We start from the raw sequence: 24227 nt of genomic DNA, 5'->3' as shown, positions 1-24227 counted from the left end.
ACTGAACAGAAGTCAGATGAGTTACTAAGTAACGCATTACTGACATCACTGTTTATATATCTATAAAGGCAAATACATAGGTAATTTATACAAGATATTAAACAAGGTCAGTTGTGACTTTGTGCTTTAAGGCTTGATTAATTTCTTGTTGCTTGGCAACACCCGCTCTTTTTGAGTGTTTCGTTTGGTCTCTCTTTATTTGGACATCTTTATGGGCTTCAGCAAAAAGTCTCCTCCACATCTCCTCAGGCGCTGAACTGGTGATTATTTTCACACATTTAATGGAGTAGCTCAGATGATTCATATATGAATCATTGTATAATTACTTGGTGACAGAAAGTAATCAAGAACCAAGTCACTAACACTCAGACTATTTTTGGAGGGAAGGCAGGGGGACGGCTGGTGTAATGGAGATGTTCTGTACCAGGTCTTACGTCAACACAGGGAAATCATTTGAAATGGCATTTAATTATAAAAATACGGGTCTTTTAAGTTGATGATTGGCAAAACTTGACTCCACACACACACACAAAAAATATGCTTTTTGCTTGTTTTGTGTGGGACTAAACTGTAGGGGGGAAATTTGATACACCACCAAATTTTCAAGTTGCTCCACTTACAAAGAAGGGAGAGGTCTGTACATTTTATCGTGGATGAATCTGAAATGTGAAAGAGAAAATCTAAAAAAAAAAATCCACAAAATCATCAATATAGGATGTTTAAAAATTTAAGCAAAAATTTTACCTTAAGCAAAAGTATTCTCTTTAAGTCTTTCTAACAGTTTGATAAAGTTTTTTCCATCTGTGAACTCCTAAAAACAGTGACAAATATACTCTTCCATAAAACTGACAAGAAAGAGGCACTTACAAAAACAAAATATGTTTATTCAGTTTTCATTAAGGAGTATCTTACATTTTTGCATCGAAACAAACATGATATCGTGGGCCTCATGTGTCCGTCTTTATGTTGGCTCTGGACTGAATATGTTAACCGCTTCCACACTTGATGAAACACTTGGTTGTTGTTGGTTAGGAAAAGAAAAATGCTCACTTGCCTGAAGTAACTCTGTGATGGGTCAAGAAAAACAGCTGCGTTAAAAAAGGAAGACTGCCTTTGGAAAAAAAAACGATTATAGAAAGTTTTATCTGGCAGGCTTATGTTCTGAGAAGAGGTCAGGCATGTGTTGAGAAGCACTTTTTGGTTGAGCTTTGAGGCAATGTCTGAGATGTCCTTGCTGGTGATGAGCCCATAAATATGTCTGTTTGTGACTGTGTGAACTGCTGTGCTTTAAAGGTTTTGTCTGTTTGCGTGTGTGTGTGTGTTTGTTATTATCAGTCTTTCTCTGTAAAAGAAGCAATGAACCTTGTATGAGATGTTTTTGCAGCATCTGTGTGTGGGCGTGCGTGTGTGTGTGTGTGTGTGTATTTGTGCTTAGAAGGAGAAGTATTTGGTGAACCACTCCTGCTTCAGCCCTTCTGTCCCCCTCTGCTCCAGGTATGGGCCCCTAAAAACACATGCGAAAAAAACACATATATTATCTTTTTAAGAAAAAACAAATGTACTTATAAAGTACCTTGCATAAGAAATGTTACCCTTTGAACATTTGTTACGCTGCAACTTCAAACCTCAATGTTTTTAAATGGATTTTATGTGATTAGCCCACATAATGTTATGCATAATTGTAAAGTAGAAGGAAAAACATTCATGGTTTTCAAAATATTTACTCATAAAATGGGAAAGGTTCGTTGCTCATCTGTTGTGAACATCTTTTACGCTTTTATTCCCAAATAATTCAATTCTTTAAGAAGTCATTGAATTAGTGAACAAAATCTGCCTGTGTTAAATTTAATCTAACTGATCTGAGAAGACCACAAAGATTTAGATACGATTAGTAAACAAACAGCTTCCTATAGGCTAAGAAAATGTTGAAAAAAATCTTTGGATACTCCGGCCGATGAAAAAATTTAAAAAAATCTTTTTAGCAGCACTGTTCTTATGTATATTTTATGTATATGTATATATTAGCTACAGTTTAAAGTAGCTAATGTCAAAGTTACGCTACACTCTTTACTCTCACCTGACTAGTTGTGTGACATTAAGAGACTCAGTGAGAGGCTCTAGTTGCTGAGTGACAGAGCAGGTAATTATGCTGTAATGTATAGAAAACCTAAGCCTATTAATAGTAGAAGTATTTTTATTGTGGTATTTAGATGAATCAATTTCTATTGTTCACTTAGTGGAGCTGTCAATTTAACAGAGCTCAGTCATAAAGGAGACATTTCTACATCTGAAGCTCTGAGGTTCAGCGAGGAAACAGGAGCACCACCTCAGGGAACCAGGAAGAACAAGGACAGAACCTCTCTTCTTATCATCTCGTCCTACTGCGTTGATTACTAGGGAGTCAAGAGGACAAATAGGGGGAAATAAACCATATTTCTCAAAGGTATCAAGCAAAGTTTCAAATACGAAGTTCAGCAGCATATTCTCTGACTTTTATTGGCCACTTTGAGTTCATGCGTACTGAGTTGAAGCATCACGGAAAAGGTGCCAAAGAAGCTTCTTCCTGAAGCAGATCTGTGATCCTATTTTTCACTCTGACATTTCCCAAGACTCTGATCTGCCAGTAAGATGGGAAATCACAAACGCCTACAGCTCAGAGTGAAGACTGCACCGGGTGACGAACGCAGTCGCTTGAGGTGACTAAAAGGTAGTTAATCAGCATTCCAAAGAGTTCCTGTTTAGATCCTTTTTCGTTTTTTTTTGGCTGTCTTTGAATATGGAGACACATTGAGGTTATGCTTTGTCTCAAAAGAGAAAGCTCAAACATCAGAAAATTCATACCTGATTGACTGGGCCTGCATGTACGAGTGTGGCTCCTGACAGGAGGGGGACACGTATCGGATGCCCGTCTGAGATGAGGGGCAGACGGGCAGGGGAGCGGTTGGCGCCGGGGTGGGAGGGATGCAGGACGTCCGGGACCTGGGGGAGCGAGGGAGGGATGGGGAGGAATGTTGGCTCAGGGAGAGGGAGGTGTGCTTGTGTGGAAGAGAGGAGGTGGAGTAGTGGGGAGAGATGTGGGGATGGGAGCTGGACTGGTGTGGAAGTGTTGAGGAGTGTGGATGCACGGAGGAGGAAGACGATGAAGAGGAATGGGAAAGGAAGATGCTCCTGTCGTAGGCAGCGGTGCTGGGGATGCTGGTGACGCGCGGAGGAGACTCCCCATCCTTTCTCTGCCAGAGAAAGAGAATCACAATCAGATTTATTGCTTCCTGTTGTCAATTGTCAGAGCTTTGACTGGTTGGTGCCTAGAAAAACCACCAATGCCACAAAACAAAGAGCTGGCATTAATCTGTCTTTCAGCCTTTACTCACTTCATACTCTTTCAATTATTTGACATTTTGTCACGTTCAGCCACAGGTCTCAGTGTTCCTGGGAGGCTTTAAGTGATACAGCAACACAAACTAATTCATAGCTGTGAAGTTGAAGGAAAATTATATTAGACTTTTTTTAGTTTTGCAAAACAGTTCAAGTTCTGTCAGCTTGTAAACACAGTGTGTGAGCATCACTTTTAAAGTCTCAACTTCATTTAGATCTGGACTTTGACTAGGCCATTATAACGTACACTTTGAACTAAAGCATTGAACTGTATCTCTGTATGTGTGTTAAGAATCACCCTGCTGGATTGCAGTTTAAAGACTCTTGTCCTTAAGGCATGATGCTGCCACAACCATGGAAGGTGTGTTTAGGGCAATGCTAGTTTTCTACCACTCAGCATGCTGGCTGAAACGTTCAATTTTGGTCTTATCTGACCAGAGTTGTGTCTCATACTTTGCTTAAGACAAAATGCTAACAGATCTTTTTATTGATTCATTCCAACGGTGACTTTCTGTTTCTCATTCTTCCATAAATGTCATAAATGTCAGATTTTTAAAATCCACAACAGATAATTGTGCATGTCTACCTATCAAATTATCCCTCTCCTTTCCCTGCCTTTCAGATTAGACGCCTGGCCATATCTTGGTAGGTTTGCATCCGAGCCATACTCTTTAAATGTTCAGCTGACGGGTTGAGCAGAGCTCTGTGAGATGATGTTTGAATCTTGGGATATTGAGTTAGAAGCTCACTCTGCTTTAAACTTCTGCACAACTTTTTCTCTGACCTGCCTGCTGTGTTCGTTGGTCTTCATGATGCTGTTTGTTCTCTAGAAAACTTATGTGGCCTTCAGAGAACGGTTGGGTTTAAATTAAATTACACACAGCAACACTCTTTTTATTAATCAGGGGACTTCTGAAGACATCTCTTTGGATTTGATTTTATATAGGAGTATCAGAGTGAAAGTGAGTGAATACAAATAAATGTCAAGCTTTTTTACACAAATAAAACATAAAATGTGGAAAAGGATGTATCTTTTTTCTCCCGTTTCAAAATGATTACTTTATGTTGGCATATCACATAAATCCCACTGGAGTACACTACGCTTTGTGGTTATATCAAAACTAGAAGAAAGCTCAAGCAGTTTCTACTTTTTCAAAGCTGTTTAGTATTTCCATATAAGGTTTCTCACTGACAAACAGCCACACATCATAGAGTAAAGCTCATGCATAAATCCAAGTTTTTATTGTTTTTAAGTGATGTAAATAAAATGAGCCTAATGGAGTCCTTAGACTGCAGCGCCAAGCCTGTACAACAGAGAAGTGGGCTGTCAAGTCGACAATCTCCAGCATCAAAAACACAATCTGGCCTCAGCTCAGAAAACCCTTCAGTGAGGAAGGGAGGCTGTGTTTGATGACTTTGTGGACATGCGTCAAACTGCCAAACTCACCCTCATGGTTGGCGTGACGCTGCCGGGGCGAGACTTGCTGTCACGGGGCCTGAGAGTGCTGTTGTCCCCGGCGACGGGAGGGTGGAGCTGCAGCTGATGCCTCTCTTCCTGTGGGGAAGGAGGACGAGGAAGGACTTTGACTGGCCTGGTTGTTCTTGTATTTGTGCTCTGTGAGCAACTAGGCTAATCTGCCTTATGCCACACAGATGGCCCACACAGCACCGTGTCAGAGGACACTTTATTAAAACGGCGTCTCTTCCTTTACAAATGACCACACACAATTAATGAGAATTACTCTGGGAAGGTTTTAAAGAGGGGGCATTTTGTAAAATCAACTGTACATTATAAAGTTATTCCCTCATTAAAAACATACCTGGAGTGTTGCTTTGATTCTTTAATGCATGTTTTAGAAATCATCCATGGCAACCATTCAGGCTGCCTAAATGCTTGGTCTCACAAAGCGCCGCTTATTTACTCAAAGCTGCTCCTTGGAGCTGGAACTGATGGAAAAATCATCCAAACATCGGAAATGATGATTCGTACAATAAGTTTGTGTAAAAAAAAAATTAAATTCAAAACATTACGGATATTCAAATTTTTCCATGGAATGTAACTCTAAATTCTTCGCGGAAAAAAAATACAATTTGCAGATATTTTTGTTGTTGTTAAGCTATTTGAAACAAAACGCAGCTTGGAAAGATAAAATGCATAGATGAAATAAATGCTACCTGACACGCTATTGGCTGGTGTTTCTAAAGCAGCTGATCCACCTCCGGCGATGTGGCAACCAGAATTGCCTGACAACTGTCTTTATTTAAAGAAAACTTTATTACAATTGGCTTTGGGTTTAACTAAATCACAAAATGAAACAAAATAAAATAAAGTTGGAAGGAACTGATCCAGATGGTCACTAGTGAGCGATTTAAGTTGCATGCAATGCTGTTAAAACGCATCGTGTTATTTTACTGCACCTTAAAGCTCCTGAGCTTTTTAAGCATAAACACATCAATGATTTTATTAGAAAGTTGGGATATGCCATTCATAAATGACTCATCATCTCTAATCCATGATGGTCGGTTTAACTTAAGGATAGAACATATTTAACAATCACAACATTTCTTAGAAATAGACTACATAGTGAATCAAAGGTTTGCGGATATCATTTTTCAGGCTGGGTCAAACCAAACACTCCAAAAGCGAAGCGATGCCTGTCTACAGCTTTAAAGAACATGTGACCTAATTTAAATAAATGAAAACAGGCTGGCAGTCTGCAGGGCTCCATTCGTGGCTCATTTATAGCACCGTTCATAGTGTAAAGGTCTCATTTCAAGCATGCAAGAAACTCATTAGATTTTTTTTTTTTTTGGACTGTTATTGCTCCCAAAGTCAAACTCATCCTCTTCCTTCCTGACACACCATAAAGAGTCTGGTGTCTCATGTTCAGTGATTTCAATCTGTCATTCCCAACTGCAACAGATAAAGCTCCTTTTTTAGCATCTTGTCAGTTCTGTAAATTTAGATAACAACTGGATTTTAAACTAAATCTCAGATCTATTTAATGATTTTTTATATCAAGATTAGCTTTTTTTTTTTTACAGACTTTGCATGTTTGCGTGTTTTATAGACTTTTATTGCATTAAAAAATCTAGGTTAAACTTGTGTTCATGTGTGTATTCTCACCACTAAGCGTTTAATGAGCTGATCTCTCTCCATGAGCCGCTCCTGGAGTCTCCCCAGAGACATGTCGTCACATCGAGGCTCCCTCCTCCTGCAGCGTTCCTCTCGCTCCCGCAGTCTGCAGGTAAATCAAACAAACGCACAACGTTTCTCACATTCCTAATCTGGAGCGTTCTCGTTTTCTCCTCCTCTTCTCTACTCACTCGTTCTCCAAAGCCACTATGCGAGCTTGCAAGTGGTTCTGCGCACTGCTGTACTCCGAAACCAAACTCTGCATCTCCCTCTTGTGCTCCCTTCTGATCTCCTCTACCTCCTCTTTCCTTTTCTCCTCCTCTCGCTCTTTCTTCTTCTCCTCGTCCACCTCCTCCTCTTTCAGGTCATCCTCTTTCTTCTCCTCCCAGTGTTTCTGGGACTCCTCGAGTTTCTCCATTTCCACCCTCAGTTTCTCCACCTCCTCCTTCAGATGTTGTGCTTCCTCCTCCAGCTGAGCGTCTCTGTTCTTCCTCATGTCTGTGCTCTCCTCCTCTTTCTCCTCAACCTCTGAATTCTTCTTCACGGACCTACAAAGAGGAGAAACATCCAAAAGAATAAGCACTATGATGATCTTGTCTTCAGCAGAAAATGCTAATATGCACAACCAAATAAACATACTTTAACAGATCAAGGAAAGTTGTCAAGTCAGTCTACATCTAGATTTATATCCTGGTCCAGCACAGGGAGAGTTTTCAATCTTCTGTCCATTTTCAATTTATATAGTAAATCCTACTGATCCCATTCTTCTTAATGAACTATGTTTAGTGTAGCTTGAACTTTTTTTCTTTGCTACCTATCCGTTTTTTTAATGAAGGCTTATATTTTTACAGTCTCTGATTAGTGGAGTCCCTGCACGGTTTAATATTTGAACCTACTGTAGGTCCAAATATTAAACAACCAGATCAAAACGTCATGTTGTGAGAATAATCACTTTTACACCAAATACAGCATTTTGCAATATTTATGTAAATTGAACTTTTCCAATTTTGTCATGTTACAACCACAAACGTCACTGAGTCTCACCAGGATTTGATGTGATAGACACTATTATTTGCAAAGTAGTAAATAGTTGTAAAGTTGGGGGAAAAAGAGAACAGTCTGGCATTTCATGAACACATCATGGAGACCAAAGAACACAGCAGACAGATAAGAGAAAGTTGTGGATAATTTTGAAGCAAGTAACTTTGGAGAAGCTGCAAAGATCCAAAGCTCAGGTGGGAGATTCTGTTGACAGGAAGATTACTAGTGGTTCACTTTAAAAAGCTGGCCTTTATGGGAGATTACCATAAAGGAAACCTCTGCTGAAAGAAAGTATAAAAATTCAATTTCCAGTTTGGCACAATCCAGGTAGGAGATGCAGCAGAGAATGGGGAAAAGGACCTCAAGTCAAATAAGTCGACTTTTTATCTTGCATGCAAAACGCTACAAGAGGTGAAAAACTCACTGCTCATTATCCCCAACACACCATCTCCACGTTGATACATGGTGTTAAACAGTTTAGATCAAAGTATATTTATGTCTTAGATTTAAGAGGGCTGAATACAAATGCCTGAGCCACTACTCATTTTCCAGATATTTAGTTGGAAATAAAAGTAAGACATACAATTTTCCTTCCTCTTTACAATTAAGCACTATTTTGTGTTGCTCCACACCATTCAATCCCCCCCTCATAAGCCTCATATTTTGTTGATTTAATGTGGCAAAATGAAGTAGTTTAAGGAGGAATTAACACCCTATAAAGGCCTGTGGCTGCAGAAGAGTGAAAGGTGCCTAACAGCGAAATAAATCTTTTTCTTTGTACCGTTCCTGCAGTTGCTTTTTCAGTGCCGTGTTTTCTCTCTGGAGCTCCAGCATGGCACAGCGGCTCTCGTCCAGCTGTCGCTCGAACACTTGGTACTGGTTCTGCTGCTTCAGGTCCTGCACCCGTACAAAAGCACAACAGATAAAGAGCAGTTAGAGGAAACTTCCAGAGCTCGCCTCTCCGTTCAGAGTCAGATTTCTGTTTTTCATGCAGTTAGTTCTGCTGTGCAGAGCACCACGCTGTGCTGGCTCAATCCCACAGCTCTGGAGGATTTTATTGATATCACAGATAATGATATCAGGTGTGAGCTGCTGTGATTTGCTTCCGTGCGCGCGCAGAGGGAGATTAAATCTGTGAGCAAAGAGAGCGTGCGTGTCTGCGCACGCGGTGGGATTAATATGCGGCGCTGCGTGTGTCACCTGTTGCAGGGCCATCATCTGCGTGTGTGCTTGTAGTTGGGCCTGCAGGTCTTCTATCTGCTGCATGTGTCTCTGGGTCATCTGTCGGCTCCACTCGGTGTGCTGCTGGGTCAGCTCGGCACGCTGCTTGTCTGATTTCATGCGCGCACAAAAACAAACAGAAAGCTAAATCAGTTCGGTCCACTCCCACCTGCCTGCTGCTGCTCTGCTGAATTTATCATCTGGGTGTGTACACTGGACTGGACTGGCTCGTTTGCTTCTCTCATTTGTGAATGTACTTGTGAGAATGTGTTTTTTTTTGTTTTGTTTGTTTTTCTTTTTGAGGCATTTGTGTACAAATATGTGTTTTTTGTTTTCATATATTTTCTCTTTAAGAGGGAAATAATAAATTCTGCTAACGTTACCCAGCTCCAGGTGGTGCATTGTCTGAAGTCGGTTGATCTCAGATAGTAGATCTTCCTTGGCCTGCTTCTCCAAAGCCTGCAGCGCCATGGCGTGACTGTGTCTCTCCTCTGCCAAGGACTGGCTCTGAGGCTCCTTTGACACAATGACACACACACATTTATCTATTTTACAACGGCTGCATTCTTCCAGTATACAAGATCGGCTTGCTCCATTCACAGAAAAAAAAAAGTCTCTCTCTCTACTGCAACACTTGCATCAAAGCTGCTAAATTATTCATCACAGAGAAAATCTATGAAGTAATGGATGTTGAGTAGGACTTTTCAGTGTGCATGTGCATCCTGCTTGTGTGGATGCACACAAGCAGTGTGTGTGTGTGTGTGGGGGGGTGTGTACCTGCAGCAGTTCCCTCAGTTTCTTGTTTATCTCCTTGGTGTCCTGGACTTCCTTCCTCAGCTTGTCAATTTCAGGGTTAGCGTGGCTGTCATCTTCCTGTCCCGCCATCTTTTTCTCGGCCTGCATCTGTGACAGATCACAAGGCGGAGTATTTTAAGGCTCTCCGCACCGTCAGAGATGAGCTTGCAGAAATAATTTGACCTATTGTTCCGCAATATGCAGACTCTTACAGATTAGTCCAAGGAAACGCATAGTTCAGTGTAAAAAAAGACAAGACTTATGGGAATAATTAAGATAACTCAGCTTTTTAAAAAATATTTATTTATGCGCTTCTTAAATTCCCTGAGTTTTTAAATGTGGTGTCTTGAAAATGTTTATAATTATGGGGTGAAACAGACTGGAGAAATAAGTCTGGCATGAATGATGGATGAGTTTACAGAGTGTAGTTAGTGACGCAGACTCACCTGTGCTTTCAGCTCAGTCAGCTGAGTCTGCAGCTCTGATACCTGGGCCTGCAGCTCCTGCTCTTTGCCCTGCCACCTCTGTTCACTCTCAGCGACTGCAGCGTTCATCTCTATCCTGAACTCTGCTCTGAGACGATCCTCGCACTCTGCCCTGCAGGGACAAATCAGAACAGGGCGGATGTACAGTACTGAGCAAAATGTCAAGCTACAACCACGGACTTCAATGTATTTTCGTTCATTTTCCTCAAAACCTTTAAGCTTCCAATCCAGTACTGTGAATTAGAAAAGGTGTTTCCCCTCTTACTGGTTTCCAAACAAACCTTATACTGATTTCTCCTGTTTGGGTTATTTTGTGACTTCAGTGAAAGAAATTTGGGTAACAATTTATTTGAAGGGGTGTGCGTAAGATTGTCATTACACAGTCATGAACATGAAGGAGTCTTCATGAATGTTTACGACTGTTGTCATGAAGTGTCATTCGGTAAATAATGACACTTTTAATGCAAAGTTGGCTCTTTTACTTGATTTTTATTGAAAGTTTTAATGCAACTTTGCATAAAAACGTAATTATTTAAATAATGTGCTTTAATGCAACTTTTAATGGAAACTTGCTTTAAAAGACCCCACACCTTGAAATCCACTGAGATAGACGGAGGTACTGTGTGCTACATACGGTACGTCCAAAATGACTTCACATTTCTTCATTCATCTAATCATTGCACTGCATCCTGGTTTCGTGTCATTTACCTTCTTCAGAAAGTGCTACCATTATTTTCAACATGCACGAATGTCGAGAGACTCATTTGTATTAATGAATTGCTTCTGTAGATAACATTATTACTTTTGTGCTCAAGTGAGAGATTTATGTGTCATTTGCACCCTTACCTCCCCAGAATATCTGACATGGGGTGAAGCAGATGTTACAGTGCAGTTAAGCAAATTTAAAGAAAAGTTAATTGCTGCTTTTTTCACACTTAACCAATAAGCCGTGATAAATAAGATGCTAAAGATGCAAAATCCATCTGTGTCACTGCTCAGGCAATATTCATTTGAATTATAATATTGATTTATTCTTCACTTATGTAGCAACAGCACTTATTGACTGACTGATATTTATTACTGCAGATTTTCTGCTGTCTGCAGAAACCCCAACATTACTCATTTAAATGAGGCAGTAAATTGAGATTAAAAGCAGGGTGAGGGCTCTGAGATGGAACCGGATTTGGCAGGTCTACTTTGGGTTGCTACCTGATGCGGTCCTCCATGTGCCGCTGGCTCTGCTCCAGAAGGTTCCTCTCTGTGCTCATTCGGCTCTGTTCCAGGACTTTCTCCTCCAGCCGATGCTTGTCCGCCCTCAGGGAGGCTATCTCTCTCTGCTGCCTGTCACGTTGCCTCTCGGCCTCCTCTTGAGCTCGAGCCAGCCGACTCCGGGCCTGACCGAGCTCCTCCTCCAGGCGAGAGCACCGAGGACCGCACGATGGTGCAGCGTCGCCAGCCACCTTCTCCTTCTCGTCGTTCTGCTGGATCACAGCCTCCAGCCTGGAGATCTGTGGCACAAACAGAAATCCATGGCAGACAGTAAAATATGATATGTTTCACATCCTATCTGGGGTTACTCTTCACCTCAGCGTTGGTATCCTTCAGTTTTGCCCTCAGCTCATCCTTTTCTCTTTCCAGACTTTTGCGCAGCTCTTCAGCAGACCGTCTCTCCTCGTCCAAACGCGCACACACCTTCAAGAATATTTGCCCACCATTATAACTATCGTTCCAACAACTACAGGTACATCTTGTCATGTTAAAACTGCAAACAGTACTTGATTTTATTGGATTTATCTGATTGATTCAACAGGAAATTGTGCAGGATCATGAAGTGGAAGGAAAATTGTAAGCAGTTTTCAACATTTTAAAGTAATAAAAACTTGAAAAGTGTTGCCTAACTTTTGCATTCAGTCCCTTTTACTTTGATACCCATAAATAAAATCCAGTGGGACAAAGAGCCTTCAGCCGTCGCTGTATTAGTAAAAAGTCTTGTTGGTATGTGGAAGAACATTAGTGAGCAAGCAGCAGCAGACACTGCGTCAGAGAAGGTGGTGGCAGCATCATGATCTGCTTTTTTTTTTCCAACAGTAAAGCAAAAACTGGTATTTAATTGATGATGTGTGGAAAGATTTGAAAGCTAATTTTCACAGGCCCTCTCCATCCATCCAGCCCAAAAAAAAAAAGTACTGTATGTCTCATATGAAAACCTGGTAGAGAGTTACTGTGGACCCCCGCCTGTTTGTGGATTCAGTGTTTCTGGAACTTATTCGTCCGTGGAACATAGCTCCATATTATTTGTGGAAATTTCACCAATATTTTTCGTAGAGCAAAATATTTGGGGGAAAAAATGCAGCTCTACAAAAAATAACTAAAAAAGGTAGTGGCTTTGGACAATACAATCTCCTAACATATTTATTATCAAAGTAAGAAATATCTCTAAATCAGGCTCTCAGCTGCCTCTTCCCCGTCTGTGAGCCAGCTGTTCATCAGAGAGCAGACAGCTGTGCCACGGGATGAAAAGAGACATTATTGCTTGTGGCATTTTGCTCCATCATCCAAAATAATAATGTACAAAATCTGACTCAGACTGCAACTGAAATAATCATCCTTGATTATTCAGCTGAGCAGCAAACTATTTTTAAAGTTTGTATCAAGCGGCTTGCTACAGAGAAGTCATGTTCCCATTTGCAGCATAGTCGTGACGGCTGTCAAAAACATTAACATTCAGGATTACTAGAGGGTTCTGATGTCATTTTAAGACTGTTGAAATGATTTATCCTGCAGTTCCAGCTGTGAGAGGTTCAGCGCCTTGCAGGAATATTCATTTATGTTGCTCTGTCTCACAAAATTCAAGTGGAATGCATCAAAGTTTGAAGTTCGCAGAAGGGAAAATGTGAGAAAATTGAAGGGACATGAGTTTGTGGCTCTGTGTTGGTACTAATAAGCTCTATGAAGTGTGTGCAGACAGGTGCTGACCTCTTGGTTGGTCTTCCTCTCTGAGCTCAGCGCTTCTTGGACATTGTTCAGTTCCGCTGCATGCCTCCTCATCACCTCCTCTATTGCCTTCCGCACCTGCTCCTTCAGCCGCTTTCTGTCCTCCTCAGCCTTCTCTGCCAGTCTCTTCTTCTCCTCCTCCAGCTTCTGCTGCACATTGGCCCTCTCCGCATCAACCTGCTCCATGCTCTTGTCCAGTTGGGACCGAATGCGAACCCGCTCGACTTCCAGTTCTTTGCGCAGTCGGTCCACCTCTTCCTCTTTCTCCCCCCTGAGACGTTCTGTGATCTCCTCCACTTGTTTCTGGAGCGCTTCCTTTTCCTCATCTCTTTCTCTGCGGATTTTGCTTCTTTCCTTCTCAAACTGGTCTTTTTCTTGCTGCCGTTCCTTCTGCAAGCTTTCCCTCTCCTTTTCCATCTCCTTCAGCAGTTTGTCCCTCTCGTCTTCGGCATGCTTCTGGATGCGACGCAACTCCTCGGTCTGGGCTCTCACCATCTCTGAGCGCAAACTGGACAGTGCTTCAGCATGCTGCAAAAATGTTATTTATTCAGCACATGATGTGTTACATCTCAATGCTAGCTAGTGCTACCTACTACAGTCAGTAGTTTTCAGGGTTTTTTTTTTTCTGGAACAAACCAGAACATATCAGGTTTTTATCTAGAGCCTTTCTCAGAACTTACTTGGTACTTACTGGAACTAGCCACGTTTAAGGGACAGTAAAGGATTTTAGGGACAGACAGTGAGTTCTTAAAGGACCACATTCATACCCAGAACTTACCAGGTACTTTGATGAAAAGCATTGGTTACTTTCTGAACTTACTGAGCACTTCTAGAAACCATGTTGAATTACCTGACACTTTTTCATTGGAAAGTTCCAGAAAGTCTTTGTTAGGATCTGGGAACATCGTTTTTTTTCTCCGTGCAACTAATGGTTTGTTCTCCGAAACTGTGTATCAAAGTAACAAGTAAGTTGGAGAAACGCAGGCAAATACAAGCCTTGGCTTCAGCTTATTCCCTTCTTTGTAAATTAATGGTTTGTAAAATAATGTTATATATAGTTTTTTTTTCTTTTTTTATGTTGTAAATTTACCAAAATAAAGCTAATCTGAATATGAAAGTCATTTGTACATTTCTGGAAAAGTGGTGGGTACATTTTAGGAACGTATCTGGTAAATTACTTGACAAGTAATAGTTAAGTTCTGTGAAATGTCTTTTGGTTGAGCAAGCAGAAAGTTCAGGGGCAGTAACTAGTAAGTAGTAGGAGAGTCCCAAAGGTTCCAAGAGAAAACCTTGTAAATTCTTGAAAGTACTGGAAATTTCCAAGAAACCTTTAAAAAAAAAAATTCCAGACAGGAAACTTTTATGTTCCATGTAAGCAAAGACCTATCAAACCTGTCAATTTTGTGTGAGCGTGTGTCTGCAGGGGTGGGCGGGCGTGGGTGTGTGTGCGTGTGTGTGTGTCACCTGGCGTATTTGTCGGGCGTGGTCGCTGTTTCTGCCGCTGCTCTGTAGCTCCAGCTCTCTGTTCCTGCTCTGCAGGCGGTTCACCTGGCTCTTCAGTTCCTCCAGCTCAGCACACACACACACCTCACAGCACCCACGGTTCAGCAGCTCCTCTAACACACACACACACAAATTACCAAAGTGAGGGCAATCATGCCAGGAAAAACAAACTTCCTTCAAAGCAGGAAGATGAGCTGTTCAGCTTCCAGGCAGATTGCAAGAGTTTAAACCTCTATATTACATTATAATGTAATGAGCAGGACAAATTACACCTCATCAATGAATTATGACATTATAGCAAAGTAGATTTCAGATATGAGAGGCTTCAGACCTTCGAGAACCCATTGTAATTCATCATTTGATGAGTAATGGATTGCCACATTCCTTATTGGAAATGTTATTAATGGAATCATGCAAAACTGGTCTGAAGTGTTAATTTGTCTTACTTTAGGTTAGAAAATATTATGTAAAAATGTAAAAAATAAAATAAAATAAAAATAGGAATCAAAAATGTTTTGTAGATTTCTTCAAGAACCTGGCAGAAAAGAAACAAATGTAGAAAAATCTAGACCTGAAAAGGTACTTGCTTTGGTAGAGACACTGGAATATGTGATCTTTTTTTTTCAGCACTTTTTAATGCTTTGTACCATGAAACCTTCATGAAGCTGTCTTTTTTTTTTTTTTGCATGGTGTGCGAGAGCTGTGAGGATTTTAATCATCTGTTTATGTTGTGGGAGCCTAAGGTAAAAAAAAAACAAAAAAAACCTTAATATTGCAGTGAACAATGGAAAATTATTGAGCTCAGAATAATTTGCATTTTCTTCCAAACAAACCTCGAACGTCTACTTTTAGATCCCAAAAGGTTTTCCATTTCTAAATAAATTTCATTTCCTTAAAAAGAAATCATTATTAGTCTGAGTTATCTATATAATCATATTGTACAAGATATTTATGACCAGTCCAATAAAAAATATTGATATTTCTGTATTTTTGGACAGTGAATTAACCAGAATTTGACTAAAGACCTTTTCAATATCTGTAAGTTGTTTTTTTAAAAAAGAACATAAATGTGAAATAGAAAATATAATATTATCTACTGAACTATGGCTGCTTCTCAGCTTGACGCTAACAGTCTGAAGTTTCCCTTTACCTAACCTTTCATTTGCAGCCATGTACAAATAAGCAAAAACTTCAAAGTCTAATTGTTATGATCATGAAATAGTAATGTGCTAGATGAGTCCAGATTTTGTGAAGCGCAGTTTTTCGAAGTGATAGCTCTTGTAAGCGAATAAAATCCTCAGAGAGAGAAAATGTAAAACAAAGGGTGATTTTAGCGATTTACAGCAGCTCAAACTGGAAATGTTCCTACACCAGGAAAAAAACGCTACATTAGCAAATTTGAACTACTCTGCACGTTGAGCAGAGGCAGCTGTAAAGTTGTCTCTGACTAACAGCTTTGGCGTTAGTATGCTAAATTTACGTTAGTGGAGGTTGCAGCTGTATCGGTCTGCCTGATCAGCAGAATCAGCCGATCATGCCGTTGCAACACAGGCAGCTATGCAAAAGTGCAAAGATTTTCTCCACTCAGGGCATACTGAGTGCAGAGCTGAGGCAGCGTAACACCTCAATGGTTGGCAAAGAAAACAAGCTAAAAGTGTAGACATTTAATATCAACTAATCTTAGTGTTGTATCATGTTGAACTGAAAAATTCCGATTTATAATTTAAATTATTAATATGTAACAATTTTAAATAAATTGGGGTGCTGCGTTACTAGTCTTCCACCATTCTGAGTCTTTACTCATTTCTTTACACACAAGAAAATCTCAATGTTGTGTCTGAATGGTATGTTAAAAAAATTAAAACTATCCCTTTCAGTAGCTAAATTTTGACTCATATAGTGTTACATGTTTTTCAGATGTTTTCAATTTATTTATTTATTTATTGTTGCTGTCTAAAACAATAGTCTAGATTATAATATTTTTTGTAGATTTTCAATGATAGAGACAGTGTTTTTGTTTGCTTTTTAGAGAATACGTTTTAAGAAAATATGAAATATGTCATGATGAACACAGTTACAATTTTAATTGGGAACCAAAACCTTTTACATTTGTAATGTGTTAAAGTTGTTGGTCCTAAATTGGTAATGTTATTGAAATCTGAATCACTCAAGAAAACTCTACTTGGTGAATCTCCATTTGATGCCATTTATTCAATTCAGAATTTTTTTAAACTATTATCGAGGTTACAAGTTACAAATGTGTTGATGTAAGTTATAAAAGGCACTTACTAGACGCTGCTTATGTTTGCTTTAGTACATTTTGCAGTGGCTCCCTCAGTGAGGGTCTGAATCCAACTTAGGGTCATAAGTCATTAAAGGTCCGGACAGCTTGAGATCCTCATCAAAAATCAAAGTAAACCACTAAATTTAATTTATTAAAAGTAACATTTCCTGTTGGTTAAAAGTCAGATATTTTGGGGGGGTTTGCACTGCTTGTGTTGGGATACTTTGACCAACTGGAAGAGATAGTTAGTAACTCAAAGATCAGAAGCAGCCAGTGTTTCTTTGATTCTTCTCTAATAGGGGATTGGCAGAGAAAACACTGAAAATAAATTTTTTTCCCCCTCTATTTTTCAGATTAATGGAAGGTTAGGAATGCTCTTTTAAATCAATTTCCTGTTGGGTTAAAATCTACTGCTTCTGTAAAAGAACCTACATTGCATTTTTTTTTCTCTTTGATGTTTTGTAGTCTATAAAAGAATGCCATCTTCAAGGCCAGACTTTAAAGAAAGCTACAAATTGGTATCAGTCAGAAAAAAACCTGACCGGTGCCTGTCTATTTGTCTGCAATACTGGGGTTAAGTCATCACAAACATCCTATATTGTACTTTTGTGAAAAAGGGCAAACTGAACAACTACCTGCTCTGCTTTGCAGCTCGTCCTCCTGCAGCAGCAGCCTCTCCTTGGCGACAGCCAGCTCCTCCTCCGCCCGTTTAACCACGGCCTCCGCCTCCGACACCTGCTTCCGATCCAGCTCCAGCTCCTCCTCCAGGTCCTGGAGGGAGGGATGGTGAAGGCCAGAAGGGCAAGTGGAGATTGGGGGAGGGGGGGGGGGGGGCGCACAGGACCAGGTTGGCAGAAAAAAAAAACACAAGAAAAGAAGAGAAAGAAAAGATGACTGAGGGGGAGGAGAGGGGGAGTTCAACTGCAAATATGACACAGATGCAGAGAGAGTATTGGAAGAGGATGGATGAAATGTGGTGAGTCAGGGAACTCTCCTGCCCGGCACTGAGGCTTTAATGCTCTGCTGCGAGGGCTTATGTCAGCTCCGTGCCAGCTCTCTCAGGGCTTCTTAATGCTCGTATGGGAGGTGGTAATGGTGGTGCTGCAGTGCATCTATCCTGCTCAAGCTGCTCATTAGGAGACAGTTGGCACAGGGAGCAGCACTGAGGCAGCCCCACCCCCCACCGCCTAACGTTTTACTTTGATATCACTTTTTCCCTTCACACACTCTGGTTCATGATGATAGACAGCATGTCTGTGTTTCTTTGTGCATCTGTGAGGCCTGAAATGATTAATCGATTCATCGCGATGAATCGATTATTGAAATAATTGTCGTCTAATTTAGTAATCAATTAATTGATATCCGGAGTACACAGACTAAAGACAAATGGCCATTTGCTGAAAAAACATATTCAGAGCAGTAAATAAGCCAAAGACTGTACAAAATACATACAGTATACATAAAAACATCTTTTTCTGTCAATGCGTTTTACCCAAAACTCCTCAAGTGACCTAGATTTAGCTTCATCCGGTTCACATTCACTAGAGGAATGCTAGATTGTTGCATCTTCTGTAATAAAAGGTTGATCTTGTTTTTTGAAAAGGTATTTGAATTATTTGTTTATCTGTTTATGTATTTCTAGTATGACAAAAATCTTAAGCATTAAAATTAAAATTTATAGAATTTCTTAAAGTCCAATTAATCAACTAATCTCCAAATTGATGACTAAAATAATCGTTGGGTGCAGGACAGTACCTGTATTCTCTCCTGAAGCTTCACTGTGTTCCTTTTGCTCTCAGAAAGTCTCTCCAGGTGACCTTCGACCTCCGCCTCAGCCCGCTTCACTCTTTCCCGCAGCGCGCTGTGCATCCCCTTCTTCTCCTCCTCCTCCCTCTCCTCCCACCTCTGCCGCTCCTCTCTCCACTCCGCCTCAGTCTTCTTCCTCATCTGCTCGTTCTCCTCATGGAGGTCATTCACTTTTTGCTCCCACTGCTCCCGCTCTTCTCTGACCGCTCGCCTCTTCTCCTCCTCCGCTCGCTCCCTCTCCTCCTTCAGGACCCGCAGCTCCTCCAGGAGGGCTTTCACTCTTTCCAAGTCCTCCTGCTTCTCCTTCTCCTCGTCCTCTCTTTCCCTGTCCTCCTTCCTCGTTTTGTCCTCGTCAGCCAGTTTCTGGAGCTCCTCACATTTGGCGTACAGGTCCTGGAACTGCTCGCCGGCGGCCTTCAGGTCTTTGCTCAGTCTCAGGCTCTCGTCCTGCGCGGCGCTCAGGTCGGCCTTCGCCTCCAGGAGTCCTTCCTCGGCAGCCCGGAGTTTCTCCTGAAACTCCTTCCTCAGCTCCGCCTCGGTTTCGCGCTCCCTCTCCTCCGTCTGGATGCGGAAGAACTCAAAGTCTGCCTGAACCTGGAGGGGCAAAGGATGAAAGAGTCAGCTGCACTTTGCACACACACCTTTTACTGCGGCAGCATAATTTCACCCTGAAACGTTTTCAAAAAGCCAACCTTTAATTTCAGTGAATTTAGACAGCGGGAAGAAAAATAACCACATTAAGAAAAAAAAAGAAAATCTCCAACACCAACTGTTGGAGAACTGCAGCAAATAGAGGAGTTACCAAGTTTCCATGACAACCATTACATGTTATCTACATGGCAAAGATTGCTTGGAAAAAAAGCATCTTCTGTGTCACCACCACAAATGCAAATAGTCTGCGAAACTGTTTGATTTGGTCAGATGAGACTAAGATGAAGATTTTCAGCAACAAACACTTCAAAAGGATTTGATGTGAAACAAATTAATTTGGAGAGAAAAACCTCAATCCCACTGCTAAGTAGGTGGAGGCCTTTGGCACCTTGTTAGGGTCAACCCCTTAGGAAAACAAGATTATATCCAGCTTATATCCTCTGCCAGTAAAATCAAAAGAGGTTTGCTCTTCAAATCGAGATAATGATCCAAAATGTTTGTGCAAATTAATACAGAAATGATTCTCTAGGAACAAAATCAACATTCAATGCCCATCTACCATCTCTGTCCCCCAGATAAAGACCCTGTAGAGAATCTGTGAGGCGCAGACCCAAGCTAACTTTAGATGAACAGCTAACATTTCTTTACTTCTGAAAATCAAGATATATCTGCTGTACTTGAATGACTTGTTCTCTTGTCTTTCCCATTTTTAAGAGAGAAACGTTCCTATGTGATATTTATTTGTTTATACAATTTGTATTTTTCTTGAATTTTTAAAATATTATTTCACATGATGAATATTTATTCTTTTTTTTGGGGTACAGGATTATAGTGCTGAAAAAAAGAAGCTTAATTTAAGTCCTTTTACGCGGGGAGCGCCATTTGCAATGTCTGATATGGAGACATTAAAGAGATTTCTCTACATCTCTATGAGAATGTTGTGATAACAAGATACAAAGTTGGTAAAGCTTAATCATAGATGTTTATAATGTAAGAACTATGGAGACTGTGGAGCAAACAGCATGGTGACACTTTGAAAAAAGCCAGGCTGTTGCCATACAGGCCAGCTGGGAGCAATGTGGTGACATTCACACAGTACTGATTATGTGGCAAAAGATCATTATCAGGAAGCACCACTGAGACCAGGGAGGTTGGAGCCTCATTTATTTCCCTTCCTTGGAAATCTAACTGTACTGAAAATAGCTTTTTCCAGATAGTTGCTGTGGAAATATAATGACATGCACAGTGAGATCATTTTTAATCCAAAAAGATTAACTAATTATATTTAAGCTCTTAACATCAATTTTGCTTAGAATGTGCAATGTGCAAATTACTTTCTTGCTAGATGCTGAACAAATATCAGTGAGGCAAACAAAAGCCTGACAATAACTGTGACGAAGTGATGAAGATGCAGACATTTCTGGTTGTCTTCTGTCTGTTTTACCTCGTGTGTGTTAATGAAGGAGTGGGGCTGTAAACCAAAAGCCTTTCTCATGGCTAAAATCTCCCACTCTTGAGGCAGAATTTGGTCTGATGGAACCAAAGTTCTAAGAGACATGTTTGGCACAACAACAACACAATGAAAATCACCCTAGAAATACTATTACCCCAGTGAAGCATGGTGATGGCAGTTTACTTTTCTTAAGGAGGAATTGTGCTGAGGTTAGGCTACTGAAATTGAGTCAAAAGGTGGTTGAGCAAATATTAGTTCAAGGTTGGAAAACACTGATTCAATCAGGTTATTGTATCTTTTATATTCTTTTCCATTGCTGATTTGGAAAAAGAAAACACTGTCTTTACACAACTACTTCTCTCCATCGAGAATTTATTGAAGTCTACAATTTGCTTACACAAGTTGAGCTTGTTCAACTCACTGCACACACACACTGCACACAATATCCTAAAGAAGGAATTCATCATGCCATAATCTATACATGTTTTGTACAGTGGAAGATGTGAAAGATAACTGAGATGGTAATATTATTATTAGGGGAATCTGTGATGGTCTTTAGATGCCTCCTCATTGAGACTTAACCTCTCTGTCTCTGTGTTGTGTTAACCTTGATCTCTTCTGCTGCTCTGTGTGTGTAATCAGACAGATTGTTGATGCTCTCAAAGCCTGTGGCCCTTAGGCTGACCGTTGAAGCAAGCACCTCTGCCTAGCAGTCTGTGTCAAAGTATTGTCTAGCTTAATGTAACTAGCTGCTGTTTCAACCTCTGAAGTATTCAAACTCTCCCCTACAAGGACTTCTTTTTTTTTCACCGTAACACTCCAGCAGATTTTCTTCAGTAGGACATGTTTGTTGCATTATAGTTTGCCAATTAATGACTGAGCTCAACCATCTTGGACTGATTCATTCAAATAATATTTAAGTAAATTTAGCTGTTGGTTGTCGGTCGGGCAAATTCAGTTGTTGGGGAAGAAACTGAGATTCTAAACCTTCGTTAGAATGATTAGCATTTTCCCAATTAATATTCACAAAAATCCTTGTGTCTCTTTGCTACCTTTAAAATTTTAAAAAGAGTAGTGCAAAATGTTTAATTTGTTTGGTTTTGTGATTTCAAAGCAGTTGTATCACTAGAATAAGTTTTGCTTGTTTGCTTAGTCACTATCTGTCCCTAATTTAGCCTTCTTCTGATTTAACAGAATATGAGAAAATCCAAATATAAAAACAAAGATGACACACAAAAATATTGCAGATCTAGAACATTTTCACTTGAACAGGGTAATAAGAGGTTTTATGATCATTTTTAACTTGTATTTATTTTACTTGTATTTTCCCTCAATATTACATGATATTTATGGTTTACACGAGATTTCACTGGATAATCTGCTGCCCGTCTCTAACAATGAGGTTTAAATATATTTTTTGAAGAAATGTGACAATATAAATCACATGAACATCTCTAGTTATGTAGACATTGCTGACCCATGGCATAGTGTAAGTGTGGTGGGACCTCTTATGCCAAAGTTGACCCATAAGCTGTTTCATTTATTTCAACAAAAAGGAGAATAGGAGGACACACCTGAGCCCCAACTCGCTGCTGCTCATCCAGAGACTCCTGTAGCTCAAGGAGGCGTGTCCTTAAGACCGACCCCTCTCCTTCGTGGCACGTCTCCATCAGGATGCGGTGCAGCTCGTCATGGTGGGCGTGGCTTAAGGCCTGCAGGGCTGCTTCCTGCTCCTCATTCCTCATGTTCAGTGAGTAAATCACCTGGAAAGTGTTAGGAGAAAACAAAAGAACAACAACTTTAATTCACAATATACTTTGTGTCTTGGCTTCATTTACAAAAGAAGAAATCAGGACTCATAGCAATTCCAGTCAAATATGCAGGAAAGCAAAACCAGATGACCTAAAATGCGTCATGATCTTGTGCACAGATATATTTACTTTCCTGCTTATTTAATAAAAAGAAAATAATAACAAAGAGTTTATTAAAACACATGTGACAGCTTCTTTTATAAGGGGTAGCAATGTTGGGTTTGGTGGGGGGGTTTTCAACCAACATGTATTTTCCAAATGCATATCAATCAATCAAATTTCAATCAAATTTTGTTTGTATAGCACACTTCAGCAGCAAGGCATTTCAAAGTGCTTTACATCATATCAAACACAGAAACACAATGCAACATAGAATCAACAATCAAAACACAACATTAAGTCAAGTTCCATCAATAAATTTGTAATTGATTACATTTCAAATACAATCCTAAACAGGTGGGTTTTTAGTCGAGATTTAAAAGAAGTCAGTGTTTCAGCTGTTTTACAGTTTTCTGGAAGTTTGTTCCAAATTTGTGGTGCATAGATGCTGAAAGCTGCTTCTCCTCGTTTGGTTCTGGTTCTGGGGATGCAGAGCAGACTAGAACCAGAAGACCTGAGAGGTCTGGAAGGTTGATACAAGAACAGCAGATCTTTAATGTATTGTGGTGCTAAGCCGTTCAGTGATTTATAAACTAGCAACAGTATTTTAAAGTTTATTCTTTGAGCTTTAGGGAGTCAGTGTAGGGACCTTAAAACTGGTGTTATGTGCTCTGTCTTCCTGGTTTTAGTGAGAACGCGAGCAGCAGCATTCTGGATCAGCTGCAGCTGTTGATTGATTTGTTGGACAGACCTGTGAAGACGCTGTTGCAATAATCAATGCGACTGAAGATAAACGCGTGGATGAGTTTCTCTAGATCTGGCTGAGACATTAGTCCTTTAATCCTGGAAATGTTATTCAGGTGATAGAAGGCCGACTTTGTAACTGTCTTTATGTGGCTCTGGAGGTTCAGGTCAGAGTCCATCACTACTCCCAGGTTTCGGGCCTGATTGCTGGTTTTTAGTTGTAATACATCAGCAAATTCAATGCTCCTAACTGTTTTAACGTGACTTTCATTAGAAACATTTGTGTTAATGTGTTTCCCAGCAAATAAAAGGTAAGGAAAAAGGTTATATTTATATAGCAGAGTTCTGTTATACACGATAGTGTTGCATGTTTAGTAGCACACAGATTTGCCAAAAAATGTCAAACAGTAAAGCTCCAGTATTCTGCTAAACCTGGGGTACACAAATGTTGACAGTAGCCTTGATAAAAGAGTAAAAACTTTGGTTAAATATTTGTCAGTATTTTAAGTTTTATGTTTGGTCAGTTACTTTTTGAAAAAATAAAATAAAATTTTTTAGAGCCTTTTTCTCTGTCAAATGCTCTGAAATTGAATTTGTAGACAGTTGGTGGGGATAAGGGCTGGTCTAACTTTGATGAATCCTCCACAACAGGAGACAAGCAGCAGTGAGGAGGATAATAATGGGATAAAGGACCCCGTTCCAGAGCCCACTGAGGCCAGTCCAGGATGAAAATGTTTCTCTGATCAAACTTATGGTGAACCAGAGATTAGGTAGTTTTTGGTTTGTTTTATTTAAGCATCACATTAACACAGGAATTGTAATTTCAACA

General features: G+C 40.2%; 1 protein-coding gene across 2 annotated transcripts in view; it reads right to left on the bottom strand.

Moving 5' to 3' along the window:
• Positions 1-868: 868 nt before the first annotated feature.
• Positions 869-24227, bottom strand: part of LOC102221669 (protein FAM184B) — a 33652-nt gene continuing 10293 nt past the window's right edge. Inside the window, exons 2-18 of one of the 2 annotated variants that reach the window (XM_023333962.1) lie at positions 22319-22507; positions 18590-19234; positions 17470-17605; positions 14512-14663; positions 13030-13575; positions 11638-11745; positions 11263-11561; positions 10015-10165; positions 9551-9676; positions 9157-9289; positions 8753-8883; positions 8334-8449; positions 6703-7059; positions 6503-6617; positions 4823-4930; positions 2842-3230; positions 869-1504 (exon numbers count right to left, since the gene is read on the bottom strand). In XM_023333962.1, coding sequence (XP_023189730.1) covers positions 1432-1504; positions 2842-3230; positions 4823-4930; positions 6503-6617; positions 6703-7059; positions 8334-8449; positions 8753-8883; positions 9157-9289; positions 9551-9676; positions 10015-10165; positions 11263-11561; positions 11638-11745; positions 13030-13575; positions 14512-14663; positions 17470-17605; positions 18590-19234; positions 22319-22507 — 3774 coding nt within the window. In that variant the 3' untranslated portion in view covers positions 869-1431. The remainder of the gene's footprint in view (positions 1505-2841; positions 3231-4822; positions 4931-6502; positions 6618-6702; positions 7060-8333; positions 8450-8752; positions 8884-9156; positions 9290-9550; positions 9677-10014; positions 10166-11262; positions 11562-11637; positions 11746-13029; positions 13576-14511; positions 14664-17469; positions 17606-18589; positions 19235-22318; positions 22508-24227) is intronic. The other variant, XM_023333963.1, reaches the window with a different exon arrangement.

The sequence above is a fragment of the Xiphophorus maculatus genome, chromosome 5 (assembly GCF_002775205.1).
Source record: "Xiphophorus maculatus strain JP 163 A chromosome 5, X_maculatus-5.0-male, whole genome shotgun sequence".
NCBI classification, from domain to species: Eukaryota; Metazoa; Chordata; class Actinopteri; order Cyprinodontiformes; family Poeciliidae; genus Xiphophorus; species Xiphophorus maculatus.
The sequence above is the reverse complement of the archived record's forward strand: the minus strand, read 5'-3'. Positions and strand labels throughout refer to the sequence as shown.